Source organism: Semicossyphus pulcher, unplaced genomic scaffold, assembly GCF_022749685.1.
Source record: "Semicossyphus pulcher isolate SPU_LCO1_2020_fin unplaced genomic scaffold, fSemPul1.0.p SCAF_10, whole genome shotgun sequence".
Lineage (NCBI taxonomy): Eukaryota > Metazoa > Chordata > Actinopteri > Labriformes > Labridae > Semicossyphus > Semicossyphus pulcher.
In genome coordinates, this window is record NW_027211604.1 from 8256970 (window position 1) to 8284932 (window position 27963).

General features: G+C 40.7%; 3 protein-coding genes across 3 annotated transcripts in view; 1 reads left to right on the plus strand and 2 right to left on the minus strand.

Moving 5' to 3' along the window:
• LOC138595358 (unconventional myosin-XVIIIa-like) overlaps window positions 1-3631 on the minus strand; it is a 75003-nt gene extending 71372 nt beyond the window's left edge. Inside the window, exon 1 of the mRNA XM_069666739.1 lies at window positions 2640-3631. Coding sequence (XP_069522840.1) covers window positions 2640-3620 — 981 coding nt within the window. The 5' untranslated portion in view covers window positions 3621-3631. The remainder of the gene's footprint in view (window positions 1-2639) is intronic.
• A 2424-nt stretch (window positions 3632-6055) lies between these two features.
• LOC138603310 (gap junction delta-2 protein-like) lies at window positions 6056-7261 on the minus strand. Its single transcript, XM_069675012.1, has 2 exons — window positions 7225-7261; window positions 6056-7158 (listed from the first exon to the last, which is right to left on the minus strand). The coding sequence occupies exons 1-2, from the start codon at window positions 7259-7261 to the stop codon at window positions 6056-6058; spliced, it is 1140 nt and encodes a 379-aa protein (XP_069531113.1).
• A 3407-nt stretch (window positions 7262-10668) lies between these two features.
• Window positions 10669-27096, plus strand: LOC138599557 (vascular endothelial zinc finger 1-like). Its single transcript, XM_069671284.1, has 5 exons — window positions 10669-10717; window positions 19199-19944; window positions 23982-24051; window positions 24159-24318; window positions 24681-27096. Exons 1-5 carry the CDS (start codon window positions 10685-10687, stop codon window positions 25040-25042), a joined length of 1371 nt encoding a protein of 456 aa, XP_069527385.1. The 5' UTR covers window positions 10669-10684; the 3' UTR covers window positions 25043-27096.
• Window positions 27097-27963: the final 867 nt, after the last annotated feature.

Below are 27963 nucleotides of genomic sequence, written 5' to 3' on the forward strand. Positions count from 1 at the left end.
AACTATGCAAAGAATTTATTAAAATTCCGTCTGACCACAAGCTGTGATGATACAACGGTCAGCTGACTCTGGTTGTTTGTTAGGTCATTCATAATCCCCTTCTTTTGGAGCTCACAGGAGTCAGAGAGAGTGCAGCTGATTGAAGCGTTAAACAGAAATCTCACTCTCTTTCATTTTATTTGTTCACACATTTGACGCTGACATCAAAACTCACATTGAGCCAAATAGCCAATAAGCATAACTCCAAAATATGTACTTAATAAACATTACATAGTTCAGCCAACATGCTAAAATGTGCTCATGCATCACATTTGTTTCTAACTGTGTTGCAGAGCTCTAGATCTAGAATCCAGATCTTATTATAACACCCTATAAATAGTGCTGTTGGTTCTAGGTCACGCTCACATGCAAGTTTTCTGCTTTAAAAATGGCCTGTCTTATGATGATCATCACGATCTGTTGAATGTAGGACAGACCAAATGAAATGTGTCTGTGTGAAGAATCATTACCACAGTCGCATGTTCCTTAAAGTTAGGATTAAGTTTTTAAAAGTGTTGGATGGAGGGAGAGACTGTGTGACATACACACATGTAGCATATATTAACGTCACACCTGATGTTTTGCAGAGAAACTTAATATTGATCACCCAATGGCCTTTTCCCACAAACGACACATTGTATTTAAAACTTACTTAGTCAGTCAGTCATTAAGTCTATTATTATTCAACCAATCAGTTACAGTGATGCTGAATAAATCTGTATCTGGCCCAATGTGTTTACGGGATTTTTTTACTGACACATTATCTACTTAAAATCTGTGATCTATCAAAATTAATATACTGGATATTTTACTAATTTCTCCAGTGATTATTATCAGCTTCCTGCTTGTTCCATATTAAACTGAAATTACATTAACGACACATCATATTTAATATATAGCCATCTCTACAGTGTATTTAAGGCATCTTTATAAAAGTACTTAAAGGAGCAATTCGCCCCTGGAAAAAGCCACTGTCACACAAAGCTGGTGTTCTCTGTAATCGATAGAAGCAATATATTTGAAATTGGCGCCATAGCTGTGGAGGAAGTTGTACAAACAGCTCGTGGTCTCGCCCATTCTACATTCCTACAACACCAAGCATGCATTGTGGCCCTCCCTCTGAAAGGAACGGCCCAGCGAGAGACACTGAGAGCGGTACAGAATGTGAAATACGCCGAGAATATACCAGTGGATCGTCTAAAAAACCTTCAGGTCTGCAGTCTACATTTGAAACCTGACGATTGTGAACGAGACGTGACATCGGAGGCGGGCGTCCCTGACTACGCCAGACTACGTAAAATGTATCATCTGGCGGAGATTTTCCACGGCCTATTGGAGAAGCAGATAGCTTCCTCCAAAGGCACAGGGCCAAATTGCATTTTTTCTCTACCATAATGGCATTAGCTCCCCGTAATAGCATGATAGGACTGAGGTTGAAAATAGGTGAACTGGCCCTTTAAGTACTGTGACAACAATACTGGTTAACCTCCAACAATAGTACACTGCCCAGCCCTGAACTGAACCAAGGTTTATCTCACCCACTGTTTAAACTCTTCCACCACAAAACCAAACACTACAGAAAGCTTCAACCAAAAGGTGTTTGTTGTGGCGGCCAATAAAGAGTTGAACTTGATGCTCCTCTTCGTGTTGCACATGATTATCTGAGTGAAGAAGAACTCAATGGGCTGCCAGCCAAGTCTTACAGACCATATGGCCATGGGCCGCGGTGGCGTTTGGGCCGTTGTTTCCTTCAGCGTCCTATTGTTTGCTCTCAAAGAGCTGGTGGGGGGAGGGAGGGGGGATTATATAGACACCAGAACACATTTTCTCTTTCAAAACAGACACACACACTCCCCCAAGAACAAAAGCACACTGCCAGTGTCATTACAGTTCCATCCATGATCCAGACAGCTTTAATCCATTATATGTTGGTGCAAAACTACAGAGTTAGAAGAACCAAACACCAGAATGAGAAGAAAGGGTTACATTCTTTTCAGGTGGTATGACATTTATCCAAGGTATGGATGTCACAGAACCAGAAGCACCAGAATGACACAAGCTGTTATGCTACCACCATGGATTTGTTGCTCCAGGCTGCTGGTGGCATCTACTATTTCAAAGCAGCAAAGAGGAGCTAATTTTAGGTAATTTATCATGTAATAATGTAGTGCTAGCAAAATGTCAACAACTTAGCAACCTTTACATGGGGAAATCCCAGTAATACGACAATGTGTACAGTGTCCAAGGCTTCATTTTCAAGGGTAGGAACTAGTGTCAACATACAGTTAGTGGTATAGGTCTGGAGCTGTTAAACAATAATATGTATAGTTTTTATCACACTGGAATTAGATGGGATCTTGGTATTGGCCAATACACAAGTTCAGGTATCGCAATTGGTACCGGGAAGGAAAAAAGTCACCTAATAATCAACATAGTTCTCATAAATAAGGCTTCCAACATTCTGAAATTGTCACAAGATGCAAAGTAAATTCAAAGCCAACAAAAATGCTGCATATAAAGATGTAAACCTTGTGAAATAAGATGATGGCATTGAAGAATCAGGATCTGTAAACGTAACAATTGTGTTTGCAAGTACTTACATCATAAACTTCTCTGTGCAGGCGCTGGGTGGTCCTCAGCCAGCAGCGGTTCAGCTCACTCAGCTCCAAAATGGTCTGCACCTTGAGTCGGACTGTTTCTCCAGACTGACGGATCATCTCCACGATCTCATCCCGGCTCTTGCACTCCACGTTGATCCCATTGATCTCCACCAGCCTGTCTCCTGGCGCCAGGCCCAGAGCCCTGTCCTTGGTGCCAGCGCCTGGTTCTGCAAAGTGCACCACACGCCGACACACTTCTCCGTCGGGCTTCCTGTCTAGCATGGTGGTCCTCCGCAAAGAGAAGCCAAAATCCCCGGTGTTGCGCCGCTGTAGCTCCAGCTCTCTTGGATCTGGAATTGGTGGAGCAACAAGCATAGGTAGCTGTAGGTCTGCACCGGGGAAGGTCTTCTCCACTAACTCTGGAATGTGAACCACATAGATGCCTCTTGGGATAAAGTGGGACTTCAAAGATGATGAAGTCCAGGTCCTCACAGATGGATTTGAACCCTCCAAAGTATCTTCCTCTCTGATCTTATGGGAAAAAGACACGTGCCTCTGGACTACCATTGAATTCGACTTGGCCAATTCCCCAAACTTAGCTGCTCTCTCCTTCACAGAGCTGCGTTGACCCACTTCTTTTCCCTTTACGATGTCTCCGGAGGCACTGGCATTTATTTGCCCAACATCGTGCTCGCGAGTGCCGTGAAGGCGCTCGGCCTCCAGGTCCGTTAGGCTGAGTTCCATGTTGCTGGCCACCTTAATGGGAATAGGACTAGAGATCTCCAGCTTGGTCCTCGAGTCCCTCTTGGAGCTACCTCGATTTATATTGAAGAAGCCTCTGCGTATGCTCATCTCCTCCAGGCTCTTTAACTCTGCCTGAGACATACGCTCCTTCTTCTCCTTCTTGTCTTTCTTCTCCTTCTTGCCCAAGTCCTTCTCCTTCTCCTTGTCTTTCTTTATTAGGTGAAACATGCTTGACATTTTCTGCCGTCTTTTACAAGTTTGAATTGTTTACAGCGAGAGAAGGACAGGTATATAGTGGATTATGAGAAGAGTTGAAGCATGTAGACGATCTATAGTAGGTACATGCCTGTGATGTCATCTGTAGGGAAGAGGACAAAAAGGTACTTGAAACAAATGACGTGTTATTTCAGTTGTACACTTAATCATAAGACTTGACTGTGATGAAACACAGTTATTTTAGTTGTATTATAGACAACTGCCAAACGTACAAATTTCAGCATAGGTTGAAAATGTGTCAGCACGCATTCTACTACTTTGAATCAGCCCTGAACCTTGCAAGGCTAATGCTGACGAGTCAACTGGTTGGGACTATGTCATGGATTACTGTATTGTTTAGTTTTACAATCAGAGAGTGACTCAGAAACTGGCATGCAATTTACAGTATTTGCCAGTTTTGTTAAATCATGCACATCTGTAAAGGCCAAGAGGATATGTGCAAAAATTTAAGTTTTTTTCTGTATTTTAATAAGGGTCCCTTTGCTTTTATGGTTTTATTCATAGAATATTAAATTAAAAGCCTTAAAGGGTGAGAAGTTACCAAAGTTCAGAGCCTGCTATGCTCGACTGTTAACATTTACATTTTCATCAGTCTTCATATCTCATGGTTGCAAGATAAACACTTTGTCAAATAGTGTTTTGCATATGATGTTATAACTCCCCTTTTCATTTTGCGTTTTTTCTTAATATTTTAATCATCTTTTTCCATCCAAAGTATTGACACATAATCACAACCATGCATATCAGAGTTAAAGTATAAGTAGTTTGGTGCAAGGGAATTGACATTAAAGACGCATTGCAGCCTCATCATACAGTAGGAATTGGCCTCCATTAGCCTACATTAATATACTCTAGATATGGGATTTATTCTCTCAGTCCTATGCACTGACACAGTTCTCTGCTTCTATATATTTGAAGTTGCCCTACATACAGACACTGAGCTTTAACCTTATCTGTCTTTCTCACTAGTACAGTGATACAGAACATTTAAACATTTGTGTCGTCTCCTTGCACAAACAAACAATAGCCTTTGTAAAGCCATAAACAGCAAATTCGAACTTAATCCATACTTAATCACGTCTCAAAAGGTCAGAGAGACTGTGAAATAGACGAAAGCAATTTACAAACACTTTTTACACCATTTAACATTTTTGTTAGTTTTCTCATTGTGACTTTTCACAACAAACAGCAAATTTAGCTTTGTTGAACTTCACATGGTTATGCTAGGTTGTCGCTGCTACCAGTCCACAGCTCGACAGTAATGCTCTCCCTTTAAGCTGCTTTGCCCTCATTCTGTAGCACCGGTGGCCTCAGGGAACACTTTCGGTAGACAATATAAAAATGTTATTCATAAAAACAAACACACGCTAAGCGCTTTCAGTTGACATGACAGTGACGCACCTGTAAATCCATGCAGATAACCGCGTTTTTGACTTGCTTGAAGTTTTCATCATTTTCCTCATTGGAATTGACAGTAGGTGCGCGAATGCACTCGTGGTGCCTTCAGGTGCTTACCGGAAGCTCCGATTTGAGAAGATTATGGTCGTTACTAAACAGTATTTTTGTTATACTTCAAAAACTGCCCTTTATTATTAATTTAAAGAATATCCCATACATATTTACGGCAAAAATTGCAAAATAAAATTGAAAATCTGTACATTGTGATAAAAAAGGCAATAATAATACAAATTTGAAAAAAACAACAGTCAAAGAAAACTTTCATCGTAGTTTTCACAAAAATGCTTTCATTCAGTCCATCTTAATGAGTTACAGGTCGACAAAATATATCTAAATTAGCCCACTTCAATAGCATTCTGGTGATCAGACAGAGACAATTGCTCAAAAGTATGAAAATTCCAAAAGAACGCGAAGGCATCATCAGTGTAAACCGTACAGCAGTGACCTCTCCTGGTATTTTTACTCACTGGAATACTGAATGAGCAGGTAGAAAACATGCACAGGTAAATGTGTTCAGGACGCCCGGTTTTTCTTGTCCGGGCACGACTGAACCTTTAGACTTAACCCCTAATTATTTGTCTTAATGTAGAGATTTGACACAATTAGTAAGTGATGTTGATTTATAATTCCTCAACAGGCCTATTAAGTTTGAAGTTAATAGGCCTGTCTTTCCTTGCTATTTAAAAATATCCTTTATTGTCCTGACTGGTGTAAGTGTAGGACTTAGTGAAGGTGTGAATAAATTGCAGCAAAGACACTGATGCAACTATGTTTATAGAAACGTCTTCATGCTACACCACATTAATATCACTGCTTTCCTCTACAGTACACCCTAATGTCATAGCTTAGTTAAACAAAAAACTGCAATACAATTAATTATAATAATGTATGCAATCTATATACAGTATAACACAAAAGAATATATGTTTTGAAGCCATTTACAGCCATGACTTTTTGCCTCTTCCTACTTCATCCACATTTTGCAGTCTAGTCTTTGTGCGCCCCTTTTCCTCCGGGCTTCTCTTCGAGGTGCACTCCACTGTAGAGTCCGTCTTAAAGGAAATGGCCTGGTTAGGGTCACTGCCTTTGTCCTGTGACACGATGGAGGCAGTCTGCAGCACCACCCTGCCATGCAAAGAGTGTTTGAGCTCGAGCAACAGCGGGTTGTTGTCAGAGTACAATTCCACCTGCTGCACAGCGTCTCTATTTGACCGACAGCATATGCAGCATGCCGAGAACAAGACTCTGAAAATATAAATCCAGCCGAGATAATGCAGCTCCACAATGTTCAAGATGAAGCAACCCAGACTGACGCTGAACATGAAGTTGAGGAAGATGGTCTTCTCTGTCGCTCGAGACACAAAGCAGTCAGTTCTGTTTGGACAGGGGTAGGTCTCACAGCGGAAGAGGTGTGGAACTTCAAATCCAAACAGGTAATATTGTCCAACGAGGAAAAGGATCTCCATGATGGAGCGCAGGAGAACATGAATGATGTAGATAAGGAGGACTTGGCTGGAAAGTAGGGTTGGGTCCTTTTCTACCTCCTTCATTTCCTCTTCCACTTTGCTCCTTTCCTCACACTCCTCTTGTGAGCTCCAGCCCTCATTGTTACAGGTACAATGACTGCCTGCTTCCATTGTTGTCTCTCTGTCTCCGTCTATGTCCTTGTCCCTTTCGAGAGAAGGCGAGGGCCTTGGTACCACTTCAACGTTCTTAACCTCCAACTCTGCATTCTTGGTGATTTTTTGCAGGACATACACAATGTAGAAGATGGAAGGCGTGGAGACGAGGACAATCTGAAACACCCAAAAGCGCAAGTGTGACACAGGAGCGAAAGTGTCATAGCAGACATTGTTGCATCCCGGCTGCAGGGTGTTGCAGGTAAACTTAGACTGCTCGTCGCTGTAGACGGCGTCCCCCACCAGGGCCACGAGCAGGATGCGGAAGATGAGCAGCATCGTCAGCCAGATCTTGCCAATGACCGTGGAGTGGTTTTGAACCTCTGTTAGGAAGCGGCCAAGAATGGACCAGTCTCCCATTTCTGCGGAAACACAACAGTTTCGTATGTAACTATGTGCAGTTGTCATGCAGAGAGTTATGATGTTACCAAGGAAGCAGGTGCTTGAAACCAGATGTATTTGCATGTGTATCACTTTCAAATGTTATCAAGATTTACATTTTTACCAAGAAATCCCTTTAAAATATACAGTTAAGATCACTATCTACATGACCTTTAGTGCAGTTTTTCATATGGATTTTCATATGGAGCTGCTTTAGCTATGAGACTACTTCATCATGTGTATTTCTATGCAAATATATGGGAGCACATACAGCATTAAGTTGAAAATGACCAGCAGTTTTTCATGTTGACAAAAAACGTAGTTACATTGAGTTCAAATTCCAGGTGTTACAGTTTAAGTAATATATAAATTTGACTCCTATTTCAAGAATATAATGTGAAATGAATCATTAAACATGTCCTTTTAAAAAGGAAAACAAGCTAAAACATAATCAGCTTGTTTACTTCTGGTTCTCCTATCCTAGAGGAGCTTACCTTTGGAGAATCAGAGTCTTCCTGATCCAAAGCTGGAAAGATAACAGAGGAAGCAATCTGCATAACTGTACTGTAGAGTAGGGTCCGTTGCTGGAAGTTATCGTGTCTTTAGAGCAGGATGAGGTGAGAATGGGCTGACCACACATATTCCCAAACTCCAACCGAAACGTTCACTGCGCTGTATGTGAATAAAGGCTTTCAATGTACAGTGGGACAAAGATTGAAATGTACAATGGGGGCACCTTCACTGAAGAGCCATTCACAGGCGAGCAGAGAGTTCAAAGAAGGTACTGGAAAGAGTGTGCACAACACTGATTCAGGCATGGATCGGTGTTCACTTTGATTCTAGACATGTAATATAAGCCTAATTAACCAAAGAAACTTGTCAAATGAAAAATCAATGTCACAGATCTGAAAATGTGAATAATAGCCAAAGTACCAAAAATCAATATTTATGTTACTTATGATGAAAGTCGTAAGAATTACTACCACTTTTCTTTTGTTGTTGTTGTTGTTGTTGTTGTTGTTTTGGGGTCAAGAATATACCTCACATTGTACTCATAATCAAAAGCACTGAGACCAACTGTCATGCCCTCTCTCTCTCTCTCTCTCTCTCTCTCTGTCTCTCTCTCTCTCTCTCTCTGTGTCTGTGTGTGTGCTTGATTACAGGAGTGGGATCAGGTGTGCAGGGCTGCAGCTGCAGCTGCAAACCATCTACAATCAACTCTGCTTCAACTCCAGCACACTGCCAGATCGTAGACTCCGTTTCCTCAGTCACTGTAGTTCCAGGAATTCTTTTGAAATGTCCTTCCTGTTTGGCATAGTTTATTCATACCTTGTCCTTTGCCTGCAGTTGTGCTCGTCCCAACGCCTGCCTCCGTTCCACTCCTGAACCTTCTGGATATCACCTGGATTAGCACTCACGCCCCTGCCAATTTACCTATCTTGCACTGCTCCACTCCTCGGCTCATCACCTCCATTCCCCCCACCGAGAGACTCACCCACTCATCTCAAGTATTATTAATAAATTCTACATTACCTGCCTCAGTCTCTGTGTTCTGCACCTGGGTTCTCAAAACTAGCTCAACTTTAACCTCATTCCCTTCTATATAAAGTTTGACAAATTGAGCAAAAAAGTTACAAAAACACTTTGGGTAGTTCCACACATAAGGGATATTGCTTTAGAATAGATTATATTCAAAACAAATATGAATGGTGACACAACTCTATGTTCAGCTGAGGACACCATTAACTTTTAGTCCTAGTCAATCAGATTTGAATTTCATTCAAAGTTTCATGTTGTTTTCTCTTTTGCTACATGCAGCTGTGTTGTAGTCTACATATGATTATGCTGATGCAATAGAATAGCACAATTTTGTTTCACTTTTGATGTGAGTCATCTTTTTTATCAAATTATGCAAATTATGCTATAATGCTAACAATTTTTGACTTGTGTACATTGTCTTGTGCAGCCAAGCAGTCTGGGCCCTGTTGCTTAGGTGACACCCAGGTGATTAGCTTCAAGCAACACTCTTTCGCTTCCTTGAAAGTGATTGTTGAAGCCACATTATCAGATTATCTGTGAGTGCTTCCCTGGATTTTAATGAAAGAAGAATGTCAAAGAGTCTATATTTTAGTTTTGTAAGTCTCTAGGGCAACAAGGTAAAGGTTATCTTGCATTATCGACTGGTCTTGTAACTCAAGGTGCTCTGTATTTATTTATTTGGCTGTCTACAAGGTTGAAGGTAACATTTGACCACACGCATGCATACAGTATTCCTAATATTGTCTGCCGGTATCTTGTAAGACCCATTACCGTGCTTCATTGGTGATACCCATTATATATTCATATTTTACAATATTTCAGATTGCATATTTCCTACAACCAAATGACACAAATGTAAGGACAATGTGTAAAATAGAGATGCAGAAGCATCAGGGAAAAAAAGGACAGCTATGATTCATTTCCAGTGTGGTCAGAAAGTCAAATAAATGTAAGATATTTATAGCTACAATTTGATGTTGAGTGATATAAAACAGCCAGTGACAGACATTTGGTTTTATGAAGAAATCATGAATAAACACAAATGACTTAATCTACTATTTATAAATGGAATGCGGATGCAGGAAGTGAGTGAAAGTGTAAGTTCCTATTTTGTAAGTGCTTAATGCTTATATTGCATTTTTAATAAATAAGCAACCTCAACAGATAAATCAAATTGTTGTATGGTTAATAAACATTCATAAACGTCTCAAAAACAACGCATAAATATCATATTCTCCAGGAAATAGCATAAGTGATAGGGCATAAAGTGAAAAACATTATTTATTTTAGTTTGTATAATTTAAGTGGAGTATCAAACGTAATGAAGTAGGCTAAATACATGTTATTTTGGTCCACTGGAGGCAATTTGTGCCATGTCTGTGCTCTTGTCGTTTTCATTCATCTCCATCCCATGAATGAAAAAATAAAACTGCTACACACGCGGACTACATCAAGCTCCATTTAAAGTGAAACACTTGTCATTAGTGGAAAGAAAAAAGGCTATTTGTTTGCACCGAAGAACAAACCGCTTTAAATCCCTTCTTTTTCCTAGAAAAACGAATTGACTGTAAAAGAAACACAATCACATCCCCACCACATGCGACAGGAGTTTGTTATAACAAATGCCCCTCGCAGAATCGGCGAAGACCCATGTAGAGGGGTGTTTTAGAAATAAATATAGATCAAATTAGGTTCGTGAAAGGAGAGAAACAATTCAGGACATCTCTTATGAATATGTTCTAGAAATCTTTTCAAGTTAGAAGTCGTGATTTATTCGTTTGTGTTTTCTAAATAAGCCAAATACACGATTACACTAATTCGTTTTAACCGTCTAAATTTAACATCCCCCCTAAGTAGTAAGTGAAGTGGTTCCGTCCGTGAGGTTACCGGAAGTTGTTTCAGCTGCCATGTTTGGTTGCTTTGTTGTAGGCTTCTACTTGGTTTCCTACAGAATTAGTAAGTGTGGAAATGGAGCCGAGCTGGAGTACGTTTCTTTTTCAAGTAAGTTGACTCAATGGGAGGGAAACCGGGATAGCTCGTAAACAGACTGAGAAAATGTAGGCACGATGTATTTTAGCGGTAAAAACAGTTTTTAAACGAGTAATGCAAAGATCAAGTAACCAAGCAAAACAATGGTATATGAATCCAGGCTTCCAGCTGTGAGGCTTGGGAATGACGCTAGAACAAAAAATCAATTCTCCTCAACGAGTGTTTGAAAAATGTGCCTTGTTTTCTTTTTGTACAAATACTTCGCTAATGTATGTTGAATAACTCGACAGCGTTGGCGATTTTTTCAAGTTAGTTTGCCAAGTCGAAGCCAGCAGAACATGCGGGATCATTTGAAGTGAGGCTGGAGACGCCGCTGCTGCACCGTTACAATCGAGACAGACCTGTTTTTCCCTGTGATTGAGGGCTTTGATCGGACGCCATGGTGTTAATGAGATGAGAGTTTCATTGTAACGCAGATTACATTTTTCATTTATCCTGAATAATCTCAGTAAGGTTGGATACACACATACTTAGTTTATCAACTGCTGAGATTTACTAACGGCCGTTCGTAAGTCCGCGGTGAACTTTCCGCTCCCTCCGCCGGCTCCACAGTCACTAGCCAAGTTAGCTCACCATGTTTATCAAACTCGCTGGCTAATTCAGCTTAATTTGGGCGAGGCTGCCGTAATGAGCTTGCAAAACTAACGTTACATGACACGTTAACCTGTGTTTTAACGTGAGAGCTCCGTGTTTATTAACTAGCTATTTATTCTGGAGGACCGCGGCGGAGAGGAATTCAAACTATGCACACAACAACATCAGCAGCAGCTAACACCAGCGACCAAGAAGCAGATTGGAAATTAGCAGCGACATTACGCAATGTGCAAATCCATTTTCAGACAGAAAGTGAGTGCTGCAGTCAGGAGTGATATCTGACACGGTTAAGTGATTTCCCCCTTCTACTAAAATGGAAGGCTATTGTTCAATGAAATGAATGAAATGTTTAATTCCCCTGGCATTACGTAGCCTTAAATAATTAAGATAAGATAGCACTTTATTTATTCCCAGAGGGGAAAGTCGGTTGTTGCAACAGCACAAAGACAAGTAGCAAGAAGGCAAAAACAAATAGAAATAAGAATAGATCAAAATAAAATAAGAGGTAAGGCTGGGCGATATGGCCAAAATCCTATATCACGATATAGAACTTTTCATATCTCGATAACGATATCACAATATATCATGTTTTCCGGTAATTTGACAAATAATGAGTCTATGAAATAACCACATGGTAAAGCCAATTTTTGTCCTATCCTCTGTGAATTAAATACTCGACAAATAAAAAGTATAGAGTTTCTGTTTTCACTTGGGCTGAGCCTGAGTCCTTTTCTGCACGTTAGTGTCCATGTTAATAAACGGCGCCTCCCTCTATAGTTCGCTCCAGGTTCACTCCCATGTGCGAGGGTCAGAGGATAAAGTGTTGTCAAAATGACTTAAAAATTGCCGTAAAGCAGTTCAGCTGCTGCTTTTGTGACATCACGATAGAGACGATACAGAAAAACACATATGGTGGTATACCAAAGTGACGTAAATGGCAATCTAAAGAGACATGGTATGGGATAAAGTGACATGTATGGGTAATAGCAGCAACATTTAGCTGTATGAAATAGTACAGTATAAATAAGGTGCAATATTTAAAAGTGTCAAATACATACAGTATGTTATATTACAGTATGAGTATGTATATAATGTAGTATTAATTCAATAACAGTGTATATTACAGCAGCAAAACAGCAGATCAGATGTAATAATGTGTTGTACGGTATATTATAGGCTATGTATAGATACTAGAATATAATTAAGCCCTGAAAATATTTATAGAAAGTTTCTAGTTAAAATGATCAAAGGTTTGTCACGGGTTCTGTTGTTTGGATTTAATTCTCTCGCTTTGGCCGCTTTTAAACTATATATGAACCCTTAATCCAAGAATGTCACCATTCTTCTGACTTAGGCGGACATACAAGTCCCCAGAGACATGTTTCGGCTCCCTATCTGTGAAGTTATGTGTTAGTGGGTGTGACAAACTCCTCATTGAAGAACTTTCTCAATGAACTTTGCAGCAGCTCAGTTTCATTCAGAAAAAAAACTTTTTTTTTTTTGACAAATTCATGTATTTCCTAAAACTATTGTATCAATTTGAAACTGCTATATTTAGATTTTTTTAGTTTTTATCTTCATGCCCCTCACCAAAGCTTAGGAAATACTGTATACTCTATTTTCAGTGTTTACGGTGTACCACATCCATCCACTCCACTCATAAACTGATTAGGCTAATAGAATATAGCTCAGAGGAGGAGTAGATGAAAATTGCAGTAAATTCTAAGTCTTGAGTGTGCTCTAATTGCTCGGCTACTGGTGTTTAATCATAGAAGAAGTTAAGAGGGGGAAAAGTCAGCAAGAGTGCCACAGGGATGCTTGAACTATCATTAAAAATGGACGTTAATGTTTCTCCTTTTAAGATGATTTTAAAGGCTGTGGATGAAGGTCTTGCAACACAGGAAAACGTTAGTATTGCTTGTTCAGAGTTGTGAAACAAACCAGCTTAATATAAGATAAGGAAAAGTTGTAAAGAGTATGAATAGAGCACTGCAGGATGCTTTTGTAATAGGATGCATATCACAGCCTTTGACGTCACCAGTTTTGTGGCAGTAATGTTTGCGCTGCTGTCAGACAGTGATCGCTTACTCACATCTTTGAGCTATTTCTTCCTGATGAAAAAGGCAGATGGACAGTGTGGCATGTTGTTGAGTGTTTGGCATCCCGCCAGGAGCCCTGCATGTATTGTGTACTTCGCACTGTTAGTGTGTCGATCTCATGTAAATCTGTGTCCAGTGCAGTTGGCATTCAACAACCATCTATTGACACATGCTCTGCAGCATTTCAACGCCGTATACGGTGTTAAATTCATAAAAAAAAAAGCTATTTCATATTAAATTGAAAGATGGTGATTAACATATTCTTGTTTTGATACTTTGTCCGGCGTCTTAAATCCATATTGTTGTGTAAATGAGATTAAAAATTACCATAAGTACAGCTGTAGCTCATATTTTCATGAAAGGGAAATATGTGAATCTGTCAGGCTACAGTTACCATTCCCAGTTAATCATGTTGTTTAGACCAGTTTGCCTCTGGATGCACAGTGATACACCAGTCATACTGAAGAGTAACAGTGCACTGTGCCTTAAAGTGAGAACGTCATGTTTCCGGCCTTCTGGTGCCTCAAAAACTCAATTTTACCTCCCTCTGGAAACTTTGATAACCACTCAAGAAAACCATTGGATAAAAATAACAGAACATTTTATAAAAAAGTACTACTTATGAATTTGTTCCAGAGGCATTTGGTTCATTCTCCAAAGCATCTGGCTGATAAGTCCCATTCACAGAAAATGAGGTAGACGCAACTACTCTGAAAATGTTTGAAAAATGAGATCATCTTCAAACGAATCTTACCGGACACTAACACATAAAAACACATTTCAAAGACAGGTGTTTGTAATCCACCTTTTATTTGGAAGCCATTTATTGGTTTGTTGGTGTAACATAAGAACAGCTTTCAAGTAAATCTTGAAATACCATCTATCACATTTGCCTCTGGGGCATGAACACATTAAATGAAGCTTTCCGACAACCACCAAGTTGATAGAACTAATGTGATAGCCGACAGTAGCCACACATCCAGCTGATATAAAGCAAAGTATATCATTAATTCTTAGTCATGTCTGTGGCCAACTGATGAATGAATGTCCAATATTTAAACCCTAGTTTGCTCTTCTCTTACTCCTGAACATTTTTTCTGTCATGTGGTGCTGAGCAGGTAGCCTACAGAGGGGTTATATTAAACCTAGTGTTACTTAAAACAGGTCTATTGGGACAAACAGTCCTACTGAAATTATACAAAGTCAGTTCTTGTCTTATGTGTTGTATTGCTCATTCATGTTCAGCGTACATGTTTTTTTTTGTTTGTTTTACTATTTTTCTTTTAGAGACAGATATTTCGACTTGCAGCAGGAAAGCCACAGTCGAAACCAATTTTGTAAACCATGACTCAAAGTGTCCCAGTGACTCAGCATGTACAAAAGAGCCCTGGAACTAGCTCACCTCAAAGGAATGCAGTCATTTTTAATGTCACTAATTACGTCTGTGCATTTCCTGCTATGACAAGCCAAAACTTCTGCTGTGAAAAAAAAAAGGGTCTACTATCTTTCAGAACTGAAGTAATAACGCCCTTTGAGCAAACAAAGGCTGATAACTGAGGAATGTAAGAGAATATTACGGTGCAGCACTGATTTTAAATTTGGGGTTTTGAATCGGCTGCAAAGACGCCTCACCACAGATGCTCTCATCACTGTGTGTTGGTAATTGCAGGGAACATGCTGGCAAAGTTTTAGGCACATTTTGGTAAAGGTTTTTTGATTGACATGATTACAAGTTTCTGTGTCCAGTTTTACACATCAACGATGTAATCATTCTGATTATTCAAAGACTAAAAGAGATTAGCGTCTTTTTGTCTAGGCTCTTTCCCTGTCAGTGCACATTTAGAGTGAATCCGTCTCCATAGTTATGAGCAAGAGATGCAATTTTTCATCCATTAAGATTAGGCCTAAACAGATGTGGACTTTAGAGACTGATAATGATTTTAGAGAGAAATGAGAGAATGAGCTGGAAGAAAGTAGATCCTTTTTTAAAAGGATATTGGACCAAAATATCTTTGCAAAGCTGCTCGGAAGGCTGCTTTCTTAAACTGATAAGACCCAGTACCTCTTCATAAAATCGAAGTTGTTGCAACATTTAATAAATGTTTGCAATCCCCTGTGCATCAGTTAATAGATCAGTTCTATAGATTTTTGACTGCATGATTTCACAGCTGCTTTATGTCTGTTTGCCAAGGAGTGTTGTCTTGAATGCCAACGCAACTCTTGGACGTTTTGGCTCTCATTATTCAAGGGAGGGGGTTGACATGTGAGCTTGTTTGTAATGGTTTATATGATCCTCAAACATGTTGCAGTCCAAGCCCAGGTGAAAGAATTAATATATCAAAACATCCTCCAGAACATTTTGCTCACTCTGAGCAAAATACTAAAATATGTGCCACCTACACCATCAACAAGCAAGCCTTTGATTTCCTGCTGCATCAGATAGTTTACAATCTATAAAAAAAACAGGACAACAAACATTACAGAAGGGATGTTCTGTAAGGACTTAGTCAACTTTGCAGAGGCCCCAAGTGGCAGGCAAATATTTCAGAACATGCAAACAAGTGACAACTAGTAGAACAGGCTCAAACTTTTGGACACGTACCAGCTAAAATAAATCACATTTCAATTTTTGTGTTCCTCAGCATCATCTCGCTTCATTCTTCCCATTTTTATGTTATCAATTATACTTGTTTTGTTTTTTAAGAACCACACATTTTGGCAAGCAGCTGTAGCGTGTGTGACACAAAAGATTTCAGCAAGACAGTGTCTAATCTGACTCAGACCATGAGCTCAATTCAAGTCTACAGTGGCCCGTGGAGCCATCAGGACACTCCCTCCATTTTGATGTTATTTATGAGGGAGCAGCCCCAGTTGTCAGAGCGCATTTGTGTCAAAATGGTCAGAGCTGCATGAAGGCACAGCAGCTTACGCGCCCTGCACCTCTGTGTGGAAGCAGGCCGTCTGCAGTGGCTGTGTCTGCCGTTCACAGGCTTTACAAAGAGGGATCCCGGCTGGTACCCCCCCCCCCCAACCCCCCCAACAAACCCAAACATAAAGCCCCCCTCTCCACCCTTGTTGTGCCAGCGGACTGGCATGATGATGACTAATCCTGGAAGGTGGCAAGTGTGAGCAGGTGCTCAGACAAATGGATGGGTGGGCTTGGTGGCATTTTCCACAAGTTCCCAGGTCCCATTGCATACGAGGGAATGACGTTGAGTTTGGTGGAGTAGTGTGTGGATAAACAATGTCCCTGTCTCATGAATAGATGAGCCAAATCAATGAAGATGAGCATACAAAGCTCCCCTGCTGAGGCATCACTGCTCAGATTTGTGTCTCTCACAATGGGCTAGATGACATAAGGAGGACATTGTGTGGTTCATTTTTCTTTTCCGTCCCCTGCCTCCTCGTTTGCAACTCCTCTCTGGGCTGGCCTTCTGCGATGGATGATTGAACCTCAAAGGGAAAGGTCAAGCATTTCACCTTGCCCTTTTCTTACTGGTAGTTGACAACACAGTCGTCTTGACTGCGTCCGTTTGCCAAAACAACAGGGTTAGCTGTGATACAATTTCTGATGCATTAAAGAAGGAATGAAAGAAGAGTTCCTTGGAACCTAGGAACCTTGACAGAAGTTAAAGCATTATTCTAAATACAAGTTTAGCAACAATTAATGGGACACCTTTTTTTTTTTTAACTTTTCTGTTAATTTGGATGCAAGTGGGCAGGGTTTTCGCTAGGTCAAAAATAATCTAAAGCCCCTTTTACACTGTCAGTTCAAGTCGGGATAATTACGCCTCCGATACGTTCCGTCTTCTATGCAGAACGCACAGAGGCGGAATGGTGGGGCGAAGTCGTTCCGCCTCTGAGCCGGCATCGGAGGTAGTAACAGAGGCGAAACTGCATCTGTGTAAACTGCAGAGCCGGCAGGGCAGAACAGCGCAGTGTGTGTGTATTGGAAGCACGCGCTGTTTGTTTACACCTGGTGCACGTTTTGCTTCCGCAACGCTGAAACGCTGTGTAAAAACACACACTGGGGCGGCTAAACGCTGCCGCTGCTTGGTCCAATGTAAAATGACAAAGGTGGCATGAGGACGGTGCTTCGTTATGGCGCTGAGGCGGAACAGCAGTGTAAAAAAGGCTTAAGACATAGGGTGGGGGTGGGGGGACTTGCTCGTTAAGAACTGATCTGAACTGTGTAATTGTCAAAATGTTGATTAACCTTTGCTGGAACAAAACTAGCCTAAGCTGACAAACCCTAATGAGTAAACAGCTCACAGACGCTTTACAGTAAAAGATGATGGTTTTTGCTCCTGAGCGTTTAGTTTGTGGTAGTTACACTAAAGCCCCTTTCCCACTGATCAAAAAACCTGCTAACACGCAGCTTTTTTTCAAATGACTCTGCTGTAGACCCAGATAATTATCGCCTCGGCTCCGATCGGCAGTGATGGGACACACTAATCTCTGCCCTTTTTCCGGCATGATGCTGCCGCCCGTCTCCGTCCGAGCAGCAGCTTGAACATCGTTAAAAATTTGTCTGCGCCGAGTTTGATAAATAGACTGAATGAGCAATAGATATAATAAAGACCTAACCACCATAACATCTTCACTAGCCTCACTGCTGCTTACCAAAGAGTATAACTTAAGTTCTGTGCGTACTGTTGTTTACTAACCCCGTTTCCAGCATGTTGTGATGTCAGATGGTGACGCAGCAGAAAAAGGAGTTTACTCCGCTGGTAATGGCAAAAGAGACAATCGGCATTTATTAGCGAGTCTTCCTGGGTCTGAAAAACCTGCATCAACGTGCTAATTTTGAAAAGGGTATAACAAATAGGTACATTTTGAGGAAGCTACAAGATGGTTTGAGTTTATATTGTGTAAACATTCAAAAGTCTGCTGCATAGTTTTCAGCAGCATTGTAGCCTTATGTTACATGTGCTGTTTGTGTTTTTTAATTCCCCCCCAGTCAATGAAGAACATCAAACAACCAAACATGCATCTAATCATTCTCATGTGGCACCGACTGATTTTATTTTAGCTGCTTGTCTGGAGAGACATGGTCTTGTTTTCGGTTATGGCTGTCGGAAGGTTTGACACTATTTACTTGCAGGGTGAAACCAAACGTAGCATCTAGCTGCTGCTACTGCTAATTGCACCACTTTACCCCCATTTTTGTTATGGCTAGCGAGGCCATTTGTGTGCAACCGCAATAACACAATGTGGGAGGCCGTGTTGTTTGTCTAGTTGAGTGACCTGTATTTTTCTATTGTGTGGGTTGCATGTACACTTCAGACTTGTACTACCGAGTCTTCTAACTAAGCTGCATAGTTGAGCTAACTGTCTGTTTTTCAGAGGTCTGGACTCTGTTTATAGCTTTAATTTGGTATGCTTGCTTTGCTGAAACATGATGAATCAGCACAGTCATGATGGGATCGTTTTTCATCCAGTATATTTGGACGCTTTTGCATTTGTGGCACTGCTGCGTCAACCTCATTAATGACAGATCAAGGGCCCTTTTTGTATTCTGTAGCATCCCAATAATCCTCTCTTTCATGGGCTTGTAATTCTTCTTCTTGGAAGTGATGATATAGTTGGCAAGTCATATTGTTTTTGTCAAAAGAAGTGTCTCGACTTTGTGTATTATTAGCATCTGTAGTGCCTTAAAGCTTGTATTACATTTTGCCAGCACATGCCAAAGTTCCTCAACTAAATATTCATCTCTGTATGTGTGTGTTTGTTTCATTAGCAGGCCAATGAAGCCCTCCACCACCAGCACCAGGTGGCCCAGAACAGCCTGCTGCCTCTTCTTAATGCGGGAGCTGAACAAATTGACCAGAAGCCCATCCTGCCCATCCAAATAGACCAGAAGCCCCCTTCCAGCGCTGCTGACCTCCTCAAAGACAATGTGGCCAGTGGAGGAGGTGTGCGGCCACCAGTGCCTGTCATAAAGAAGGAACACAAGGGCAAAACGCCTTTCGTCTGCGGCTACTGCAACAAGGCCTTCCGCGACAGCTACCACCTGCGACGCCATGAGTCCAGCCACACCGGCATCAAGATGGTGTCGCGGCCAAAGAAGACCAACCAGACAGCCCCCACCATGGTACCCATGATCTCCACCATGCCGCGGGAGAACAACGGCAACCAGTCTTACATCTCTACAGTAGCGGGGATCCTCTCCACGGCCACCACCTCCGTTTCCTCGAGTATCATGACATCTTCTGCGATGGGAAACGTGCAGCAGCATAATGTGCCCAAGAAACCCGCCAAGCCCGTCAAGAAAAACCACGGGTGCGAGATGTGCGGCAAGGCCTTCCGGGACGTCTACCACCTGAACCGCCACAAGCTGTCCCATTCGGACGAGAAGCCGTTCGAGTGCCCCATCTGCCAGCAACGCTTTAAGAGGAAGGACAGGATGACCTACCACGTCCGCTCTCATGACGGGGGAGTCCACAAGCCCTATGTGTGTTCTGTGTGTGGGAAAGGCTTCTCCAGGTGAGGAAATGTTGCCTTTTTCAGTTAGAAATCTGAAGGTATTGTGACTAATATTCAGAAAAATGCTTAAAATCTGAGCAATGGTCACTATAATACTGCACAGACACACACTATTTTTGGGGAATAAGCGTTTTATAATTTTATATTTCTAAACTATCATGCACTTCTCCTTCCCTAATATTCCCACTGCCAAGATTTAAACAATGAGCATAAAGGTGGAGGAAAGGCTGAAATGGATTTTTCCCCTGAAGGATTTCTTATAGGACATTTTTTCTTCTTGCTGCCAGAGAGGGGGTTACACTAGCGAACCCTGCCTGAGCAATGGATGGCTGCTAAGTGCTAGCAACAGATTTCATGGGGAGATAATATTACCCGTTTCAAATGTCTTTGTATGTTCCCCATATAGCTCTTGAGGTGGTGGAATAAGCTGTTCTGTTCCCTCCTAGAGCAATAGCACAATGATGCAAAAAGCACGTCATAATGTGACATTAACAGCTGATTGAATTGGACTTAAAGTTTCCTAAACTTCCACTAATATAAGTCAGCGAGCAGCTTTTAAAATACTTTCTTTATTTGTTTTCGGGGCCTGTCTCGCAAAGCATGATTGGTCACTTAACAGACAACCCCTCTGACCCCACAATGTGGAAGATGAATTGAAGTTCCTGCTGATATTCACCCCCTTACTGAGACAGGCCGAGTGCAGCATGGGACAAACATAACATTAGAAGCTTCCCAGTGGGTAAAGGCCAGTTGGTATCATATCAATGTCGCCACTGGTTTGTTGGGGATGCATTTAAGTGCAAGTGTCTGTGAATCTCTGCGGCTCACACTCTCCCAGTGAGCCTCTGCAGCAAAAAGAAAAGGCCCGCAGCTCTTCTCTATGTTAATCTGAGGAGGTTGTTGTGGTAGCAGCGGGGAAAATTCACAATATTACATTGGTGAGAAAATGGGGCAAATGCAAGATAGATGTTTTTCTAACTGCTTTAGTTTGTTCAACAAGTAAGAAGGCTACTATAAACAGGAAGCATGCTTCTGAGATGGTATTATTCTTATGGTAGTGGAAATAATGAAATGTCACCATGTGATCGTTGCATTCCAGGTCAAAGAGAAAACTCTTTGTGTCGACATGAAGTTAAAAAGCTGATATACTTTTTTTTACTTGGCAGCGCATCTATACTCCAACATTACAATCTTAAATGTGTAAAATATGTTTTTGCTTGAATTACAAAGAGCTGATTTATTTAACAAAGAATGCAATCACCACATGCCGCATTCTCTCTGCTCCTCCTAAAGTTCACTGAACAACAGCCCTGTTGCTTATAGCTTAACTTGCATGTGAATTATTCCGCCGCACCACAAGTTCTCATAGAGGGACGATTGTACGTATGACTGCAATCCATGTAGCTTCCCAGTGTCTGTGTTTTCATATTTATAGTCGTGCTGAGCAGTTTAGATTTGTACTCATGTTGACCCCCCGCGCCATTTCAGCCACATGTTTAAACAGTCGCACATGGGAGAGCACCAGTGGTAGAATTTCAAGGGAGGGGGAGGCGTCACTTGTCACTTTGCGGTTCCCGCCAGCATGTCACAGACTCTCTTTCCCCTGGGAATGCAGTGAACCGTGCGCTAATGTTCAGGTCAACACATTAACTAAGTAGTGAACACATTTTTTGTTAAAGAAGGTCCCAGACTGGCATCGCAGACACAAAAAAACAAGCTCTTAACGAGCTAAAATATATTTGGTGTATGTAATTGAGCAGTGAGTGAGCGCAGATTATTGCTAACATGAGAAGAGTTGTGTGCTGCAACACAACTTCAACAAAAACATCAGCAGTGTACCCTAGCCGAGCTGTAACATTATCACTGTGCTGTGTAGGGCAGTTTTAGGCATGCCTCCAACACAGTGACGTGGGGTAGCGATTCATCAGCATACTGGAAAGTGAGAATGGGGACTGAATAACCGGGCACTGAGTCACTGCCACTCAGCCAGATATGTAGGCAGACACTGTCTACAGTCTGCTCCCCTTTTCAGTGGGACAAAAAAAGACAGGAAGAAAGTGGAAGAACTAATTCCGGTTCATGGCACCACCATGAGACTCCACTCGACTCTTCTCATTTGTGTTTGAAAAAAATAAATCCAGCAGCATGAAACTTTCCGGTTTGGGAGCAGCTTCCAGTGCTGTAACCCTTACTCACTCCATTATGACACTTCTAACATGATTCAGCTCACAGCTTCTCCAGAACTAACAAGCTGACAGAGGAGGAGCGGTGCCAAGGCGAATTTGTGAATATTTGAGTTTCACTGTAAAGGTCAAGAGGCAGAGAAGTGCTTTCTAGCTACCGCTGACATGCTGTGAACAGTAACTTGTTCTGTAAAACACAGAGATGTGTTTAATTCTAACCTTCCTTTTAACAGCAGAGTTATTCCTTATTTTGCACTATTAAGGGTTATTTTATGTTGATTAAATTCAGTTAATTGATCTGGCAAGTCACATATTGTCAGACTTATTTTTCAGCCATCATTTTTACACGTGTGCGTTTAGGGTATTTGTTAAATATTCACACTAAGTAGATGAAAGAAGTAAAGAGGGATTAGTTATTGAACATATTTCATAATGAAACATACATGTAGCCTAAATAGTGCCGTGATGTTTAATATTTACAATCTTAAAGGTAATTCAGAACCATGGTTGTTTTAAGAATTTCCCCCATTTTACCTTAACAGTTAAAATTACTCTCAGCTGTTGTCAAAACTACAATAATAACCCCTCCTCTACTTAATAAAGTTGAATTTACTTTGTGGCCTACTTGAGGAATTGGAAGAGACTTCCAATTCCTCAGAGAGGCACATTCTGACTAGGTTTCCAGAAAATTCCCTGGAAATTCACATTTAAGTTTGCTTCATGCTGTAAGGATTGCCAAGGCTGCAGGAAAAAAAACAGAAGAAGTGTAGGGTGACACTGTAGTGTCATTTTAGACAGAAAACAAGTGGAGAGTGTTCAAATTTTCCCCGTCAGTGTGGTGCGTTTTTGAAACTAGGTCAAACTAATTCATGCACGATTGATTGGGGCAGAATTAACTGCCATTGACTGAATTTTAGATTTTTTCTGTGCTCATTGCCTCATTATCAAAGCAGACAGACAACGTCAATATGCTTCTGCACTTCTAAACTGGCGATGTCTAGAAAAGGTTGCACATTTGTTTTTTCGCTTTGTGCTCCATGTCTCTACACGTTACACACTTGTTTAACTTTTTTAACTACAATTCTATGTCCCTGTTCAAATGAAAGTAAATGTAAAGTTACAGCAATGAAAACCCTTGCCCCAAAATAATTATTATATCTTAGTATTATATTACTCTACTTACATAGTGCTTATTACTTGTGATGATATGGAAAAGTAATAATCTCAAAGATTTTTATGTAAATAAATGTCACTATCTATCGCCGAATGAGGTAACACAATGGTGAATTAGCCTGTGGCCCACTGATGAAAGCCTTTGCATTTGCAGTATTACAGACTGGGTGTCTGGTGTGACATTCGTGGAAAAAAAATCACAACTGGTGCCCAGTTAGTGACGCGTTTTCCATCAGCCAGCAGTGGTTCTGCCAGAGAGGGTAGGCGGAGCTAAGAGGCTGCTTGTCCGGTCTCTGCAAGTGTTGCAAGTAAACAGTAATCTCCTATGGCTGAACAAACAAAGAACAGATTGATGACTACAGATACAACTTCAAAAATAAGTGAAAATCCAAAGAAAAAGAAACAAGGAAAATCAGGAGTTATAACCAGAGCCAACCGTGGACATCACACAGGCAACACTGTCTGGATATCTGGGAAGTGTGCTCCCGCAATTACTGTTTATCGCCACAGGTGCCGCCAAAGAGAATGAAACTCAAATCTTTGTGATTGCCACTTTAAAATGTTCGGGTTAAGGAATATATTCTTCTTCTCTTGTAAGTTTTAGGCCAAATGCTGTGAGACTGTTAAACTGTTTGAGTTGTATTCTCACTCTGATTGTACGTTTGTTGTTTTTTTTTCTAGGCCAGACCACTTGAGCTGCCACGTGAAGCATGTGCATTCTTCAGAAAGACCGTTTAAATGTCAAGTAACGGTAAGAGTCATTACTGTCTACCTTCTGATTGTTATTATTATTATTATATGGTTATTGTTGTCGTTTTACTCTACTGACCTTTGACCCTGTCTGCTGTGTGGCTGCAGGCCTGTACCTCTGCTTTTGCCACCAAAGACAGACTCCGTTCCCACATGATCCGACATGAAGGCAAGGTCACCTGCAGCATCTGTGGGAAGATGCTCAGCGCGGCCTACATCACCAGCCATCTGAAGACTCACGGACAGACCAACTTTAACTGTAACAAAGGTACGTTACTCCTGTCAGGAACGGACTCACCATACATCACAACATTCAGGTGTGCAATTCAGTGAAGCTGCCTGAAAGATCTTTAAGCTCTTTACTTGGCAGGTAGTCTTTGTGATTACTGCTGTTGCAGTCATGTAGACAGGATGTTACATACTCAATCCTCTTCTAATCCTGGTTGAGGTAGGTAGAGTATGGTGGCCCCGAAGGTCAAAAAACAAAACCCAAATACATTTAACTGAACACTAAACCTTTAGAACCAACATGTAATAGTAATGAGGCAACTATTTTTACCTTTATCTCCAACCAGTAAACTTTGAGTTGCTGTTGGATAACGGTTACAACTCTTTCTTATGTTTTTCCAGATGGCAACGACGTCTGCAATTCTGCCTCAGCCACACCTGTGACCATATCTGCCCCCATCACCAGTGCGATGAACCGGGTAAACCAGAACCACCCCGTCACCATAGCGGCACAGATGAACATTAGCACCAACACAGTCAACATCACATCTCCCATCAGCCTCCAGCACCCGGTCACCATCACCGGACCCGTCAACATTGCCTCCGTCAACATCCCTGCCACGGCGCCCATGAATATAGCCCACCCCGTCGCAATAACCAGCCCCATGCCTATGAATATGGCCGGTCCGCTCAACATCGCCATGAGGCCTGTGGATAGCATGTCTTTCCTGTCCCAAGTCTTGCCTTCTTCCCCACCCTGGTAGAAAGGAGAGAGAGAGTGCATCGAACTGTGCCAGAAAGATAGGGGAAAATGAAGTGAAACAAGAGACTCCTGTCCTAATCATTTGCACCTCGAGCCCGGCTCTTTCTTCCCCCCTGAACCATGTTTACTTCATCAAACCCTGAAGTGAACACTTGCATGAGCTGTGCAGCTGGTAGGAGCTCCCCAAGTCACAGCTACGTCCCAACTTAGGAAAAGTGACTGACATGAGGCGCAGAACACTTGAGTAGAAACCGAGTAGGATTTATCGTGAAATCAGGACAACAGTAAGGCTTAGGTTAGTCAGTTAGAGAGATGAAACTGTGATTTGTATCATGACAAAGGAGAGGAGAGGAGGCCTCGGTAGGAAAAACACACCTGTGCTTTTATAAAAGGGAGATGAGAAACGGACTGAAGCAATAACTATAAATTGCTGTTTTTGATGTTTTACAGGTTCTCTCCCAAAGCCTCTGGGTGTTACTTTGTATGTCGTTTTTTTAACTATAGCCTGCTAATCACTATTTAATGTAATAGGAAATGAGTCTAGTAAAAGGGACAGCAGCTTCCACTTGCATGGAAGAATATTTTTTCACAGTGCTATAGCTTTTTTTCTCAGATAGGTATGCTCTTGAGGTACAGTGACTAACTTGTACAGTTGACATAGTAATGTATTTTCATGTCAGCATTTTAACTTTTTTGCTTTTATCATTCAAGCGGATATCTCGACTGTGTCCTCTTGATAATGAAATATTTGTACTTTGTTTTCTACGTGTATTGAAACACAGAGGTTTGTTTTTATTTTTTTGCCTATTTGTAGTGTTGATTTTTCCATGAAGTCAGAGTGGAATTAGTCTTGCACTGAAAGCATATCCTACACACAGGTGAACAGCAGTATTATCAAAGATCAAATTGGAGTCTTAGGTGTTTTCGGTTTGCATGCCTGCGCTTGAGGGCCATCTAGTGGCTGACCATGAAAAGGCCCGGCCTTGTAGTGAAGCTTTTTCAGGCCGTTTGTCATCATTATGGTGACTTATTTGTTTTGTCTGACTCTTCTTTACACTGTTTTTTCTGTGACATCCCCAAGATGATACTTAGGACCCCTCACTCAGGAAACACACATAAAAGCCCATCTCATGACCTTATTTCCTTTTTAAATTGAATATATCTAACATGTATCTTTATTCTTAACTTCTCCATATTCTTTTTTTTTTTTAAGATTTCCAATATTATTTGGCATTAAAAGACTTTACTAGACTTCCATCAGGGACAAGAAGTCCAATAATTATTGATTTTAAACGTAGCCGTCCATTTAAATAATCATGTACTGTGCAATGGCATACATGCTGTACCTTTTTAACATTTCCTTTGAAGTCAAGTTCAGTCCGGCTGCGTAGTTATGTGGCTGAGATCTGGATAACCTTTTAAAAAATGCAAGTTTGTGTCCATTAAAATAATGGGACAAGATCGATGTTGCATGACCCCAAACACTGTAGAACATTAACTATTTTTTAAGGAATGCCATGTGATCTCAACAGTGTTGCAGCTCTTTGAGTTGATTCAGTTTATACTGAAAAATGCAATATGCATGTTTGTCATTTTTCCCAAGATTTGTTTTAAACAAAATATTAGTGTAGCTTTTATTTTTGTTTTTATGCATTTACGTAGAAACACTATGATAGTCTGTTTGCCAAATTTGATACAATAATAATGTGATAAACTGAACATTTCTCGTGGGATTGAACATCTCTTTATTTTTAAGGACAAAAAATAATTGGAAATTCCAGGACCCTTGTGAAAGCAGTTGAATGTATATCTTTGTACAAAACTATTTTAGTTCCAAGGATATGGTAGTTACGATAGATGTGAAAGATAAGATAACCTTTTTTATAAATCTTTTGTATTAGAACATTAACAATGGTAATTTTGTATATATGAGAGGCTAGGCTTTCTGATTAGCAGAAAGGTCAAACATTCCTACATTTTTTTTAAATGTATGTTTGTCAAATTATTACATAAACATGCGCAATGTTATGTGCCTTTTATTTGGGTTGTCTAAATAAAAGAAAACTATCAAATGTGTTTTTATGTATTTAGTTATGTTCAGCATCAGGAAAGCGCCTCGTTATCAAACACTTAGTTCTTGCTATTGCTTCAATACAAAAATCCTGAATTTTTTACTTGAGCCTTCTTTTGAAAACATTTTTAAAAACCCATCATGAAAACTGAAAATTAGCAGCTCAGAGGAGAGCAAGAGGAACACCAACTTAAGGCAAACTTTAGAGTTTAACCACCTTTTAATTTTGTCACTTGCATATTGGCACCATAACCTGGTGGTTTAGGCTATTATTTGCGCATAATGCTAATTTTATATTTAACCATTCTCAAAACACAATGCAAGCTTGTAGTTTGAGTTTCCTATCATTCATTCGACCACCCTTAGAATATCACTTAATAGGGACCTGTTTAAAAAAGGGCAATGCATTCAAGACGATGTCAATGAAAACTAATAGTCTGGTAATTTTTTTTGTCTTTCTTGCATTGGAGCCTTGACGCTAGCAACTGCTCTCAATGTTCAGATGTCAAACTGTCATTGAATACACCAACTGTTACAAGTCAGTTAAAATGACTTTCTTAAAAAAAGTTGCAGGTGTGTTAATTATATGTTATAATTAATTAAATGACTGTGAAACAAGTACATCGTACATACCCACAATGTATTTTCAGGTTTCAGCCCGATTCTGCCACTCGCCAGCGCTCTACATCCTCTTCTTGCACATTATTTTAGGTTTACAGTGACACAAATGCCACATATTCGTTACAGAGGGGCGGAGCATCGACGGAGTAAACGGCGGAGCAAATACGAAAGACTATTTAGATAAAGTTATTCACCAAGATTATTAGCCATTTAGTTTAAAACATTCAATA

What these genes read in the sequence shown, in the direction of transcription:
- LOC138603310 (XM_069675012.1), bottom strand. Translation starts at nt 7,261, where the DNA reads ATGCAAATACATCTGGTTTCAAGCACCTGCTTCCTTG. An exon ending in TTCAAGCACCTGCTTCCTTG is followed by an intron (nt 7,159 to 7,224) that starts GTAACATCATAA and finishes GTGTTTCCGCAG; the next exon opens with AAATGGGAGACTGGTCCATT.
- LOC138599557 (XM_069671284.1), top strand. Translation starts at nt 10,685, where the DNA reads ATGGAGCCGAGCTGGAGTACGTTTCTTTTTCAA. An exon ending in CGTTTAAATGTCAAGTAACG is followed by an intron (nt 24,052 to 24,158) that starts GTAAGAGTCATT and finishes GTGTGGCTGCAG; the next exon opens with GCCTGTACCTCTGCTTTTGC. An exon ending in CAACTTTAACTGTAACAAAG is followed by an intron (nt 24,319 to 24,680) that starts GTACGTTACTCC and finishes ATGTTTTTCCAG; the next exon opens with ATGGCAACGACGTCTGCAAT.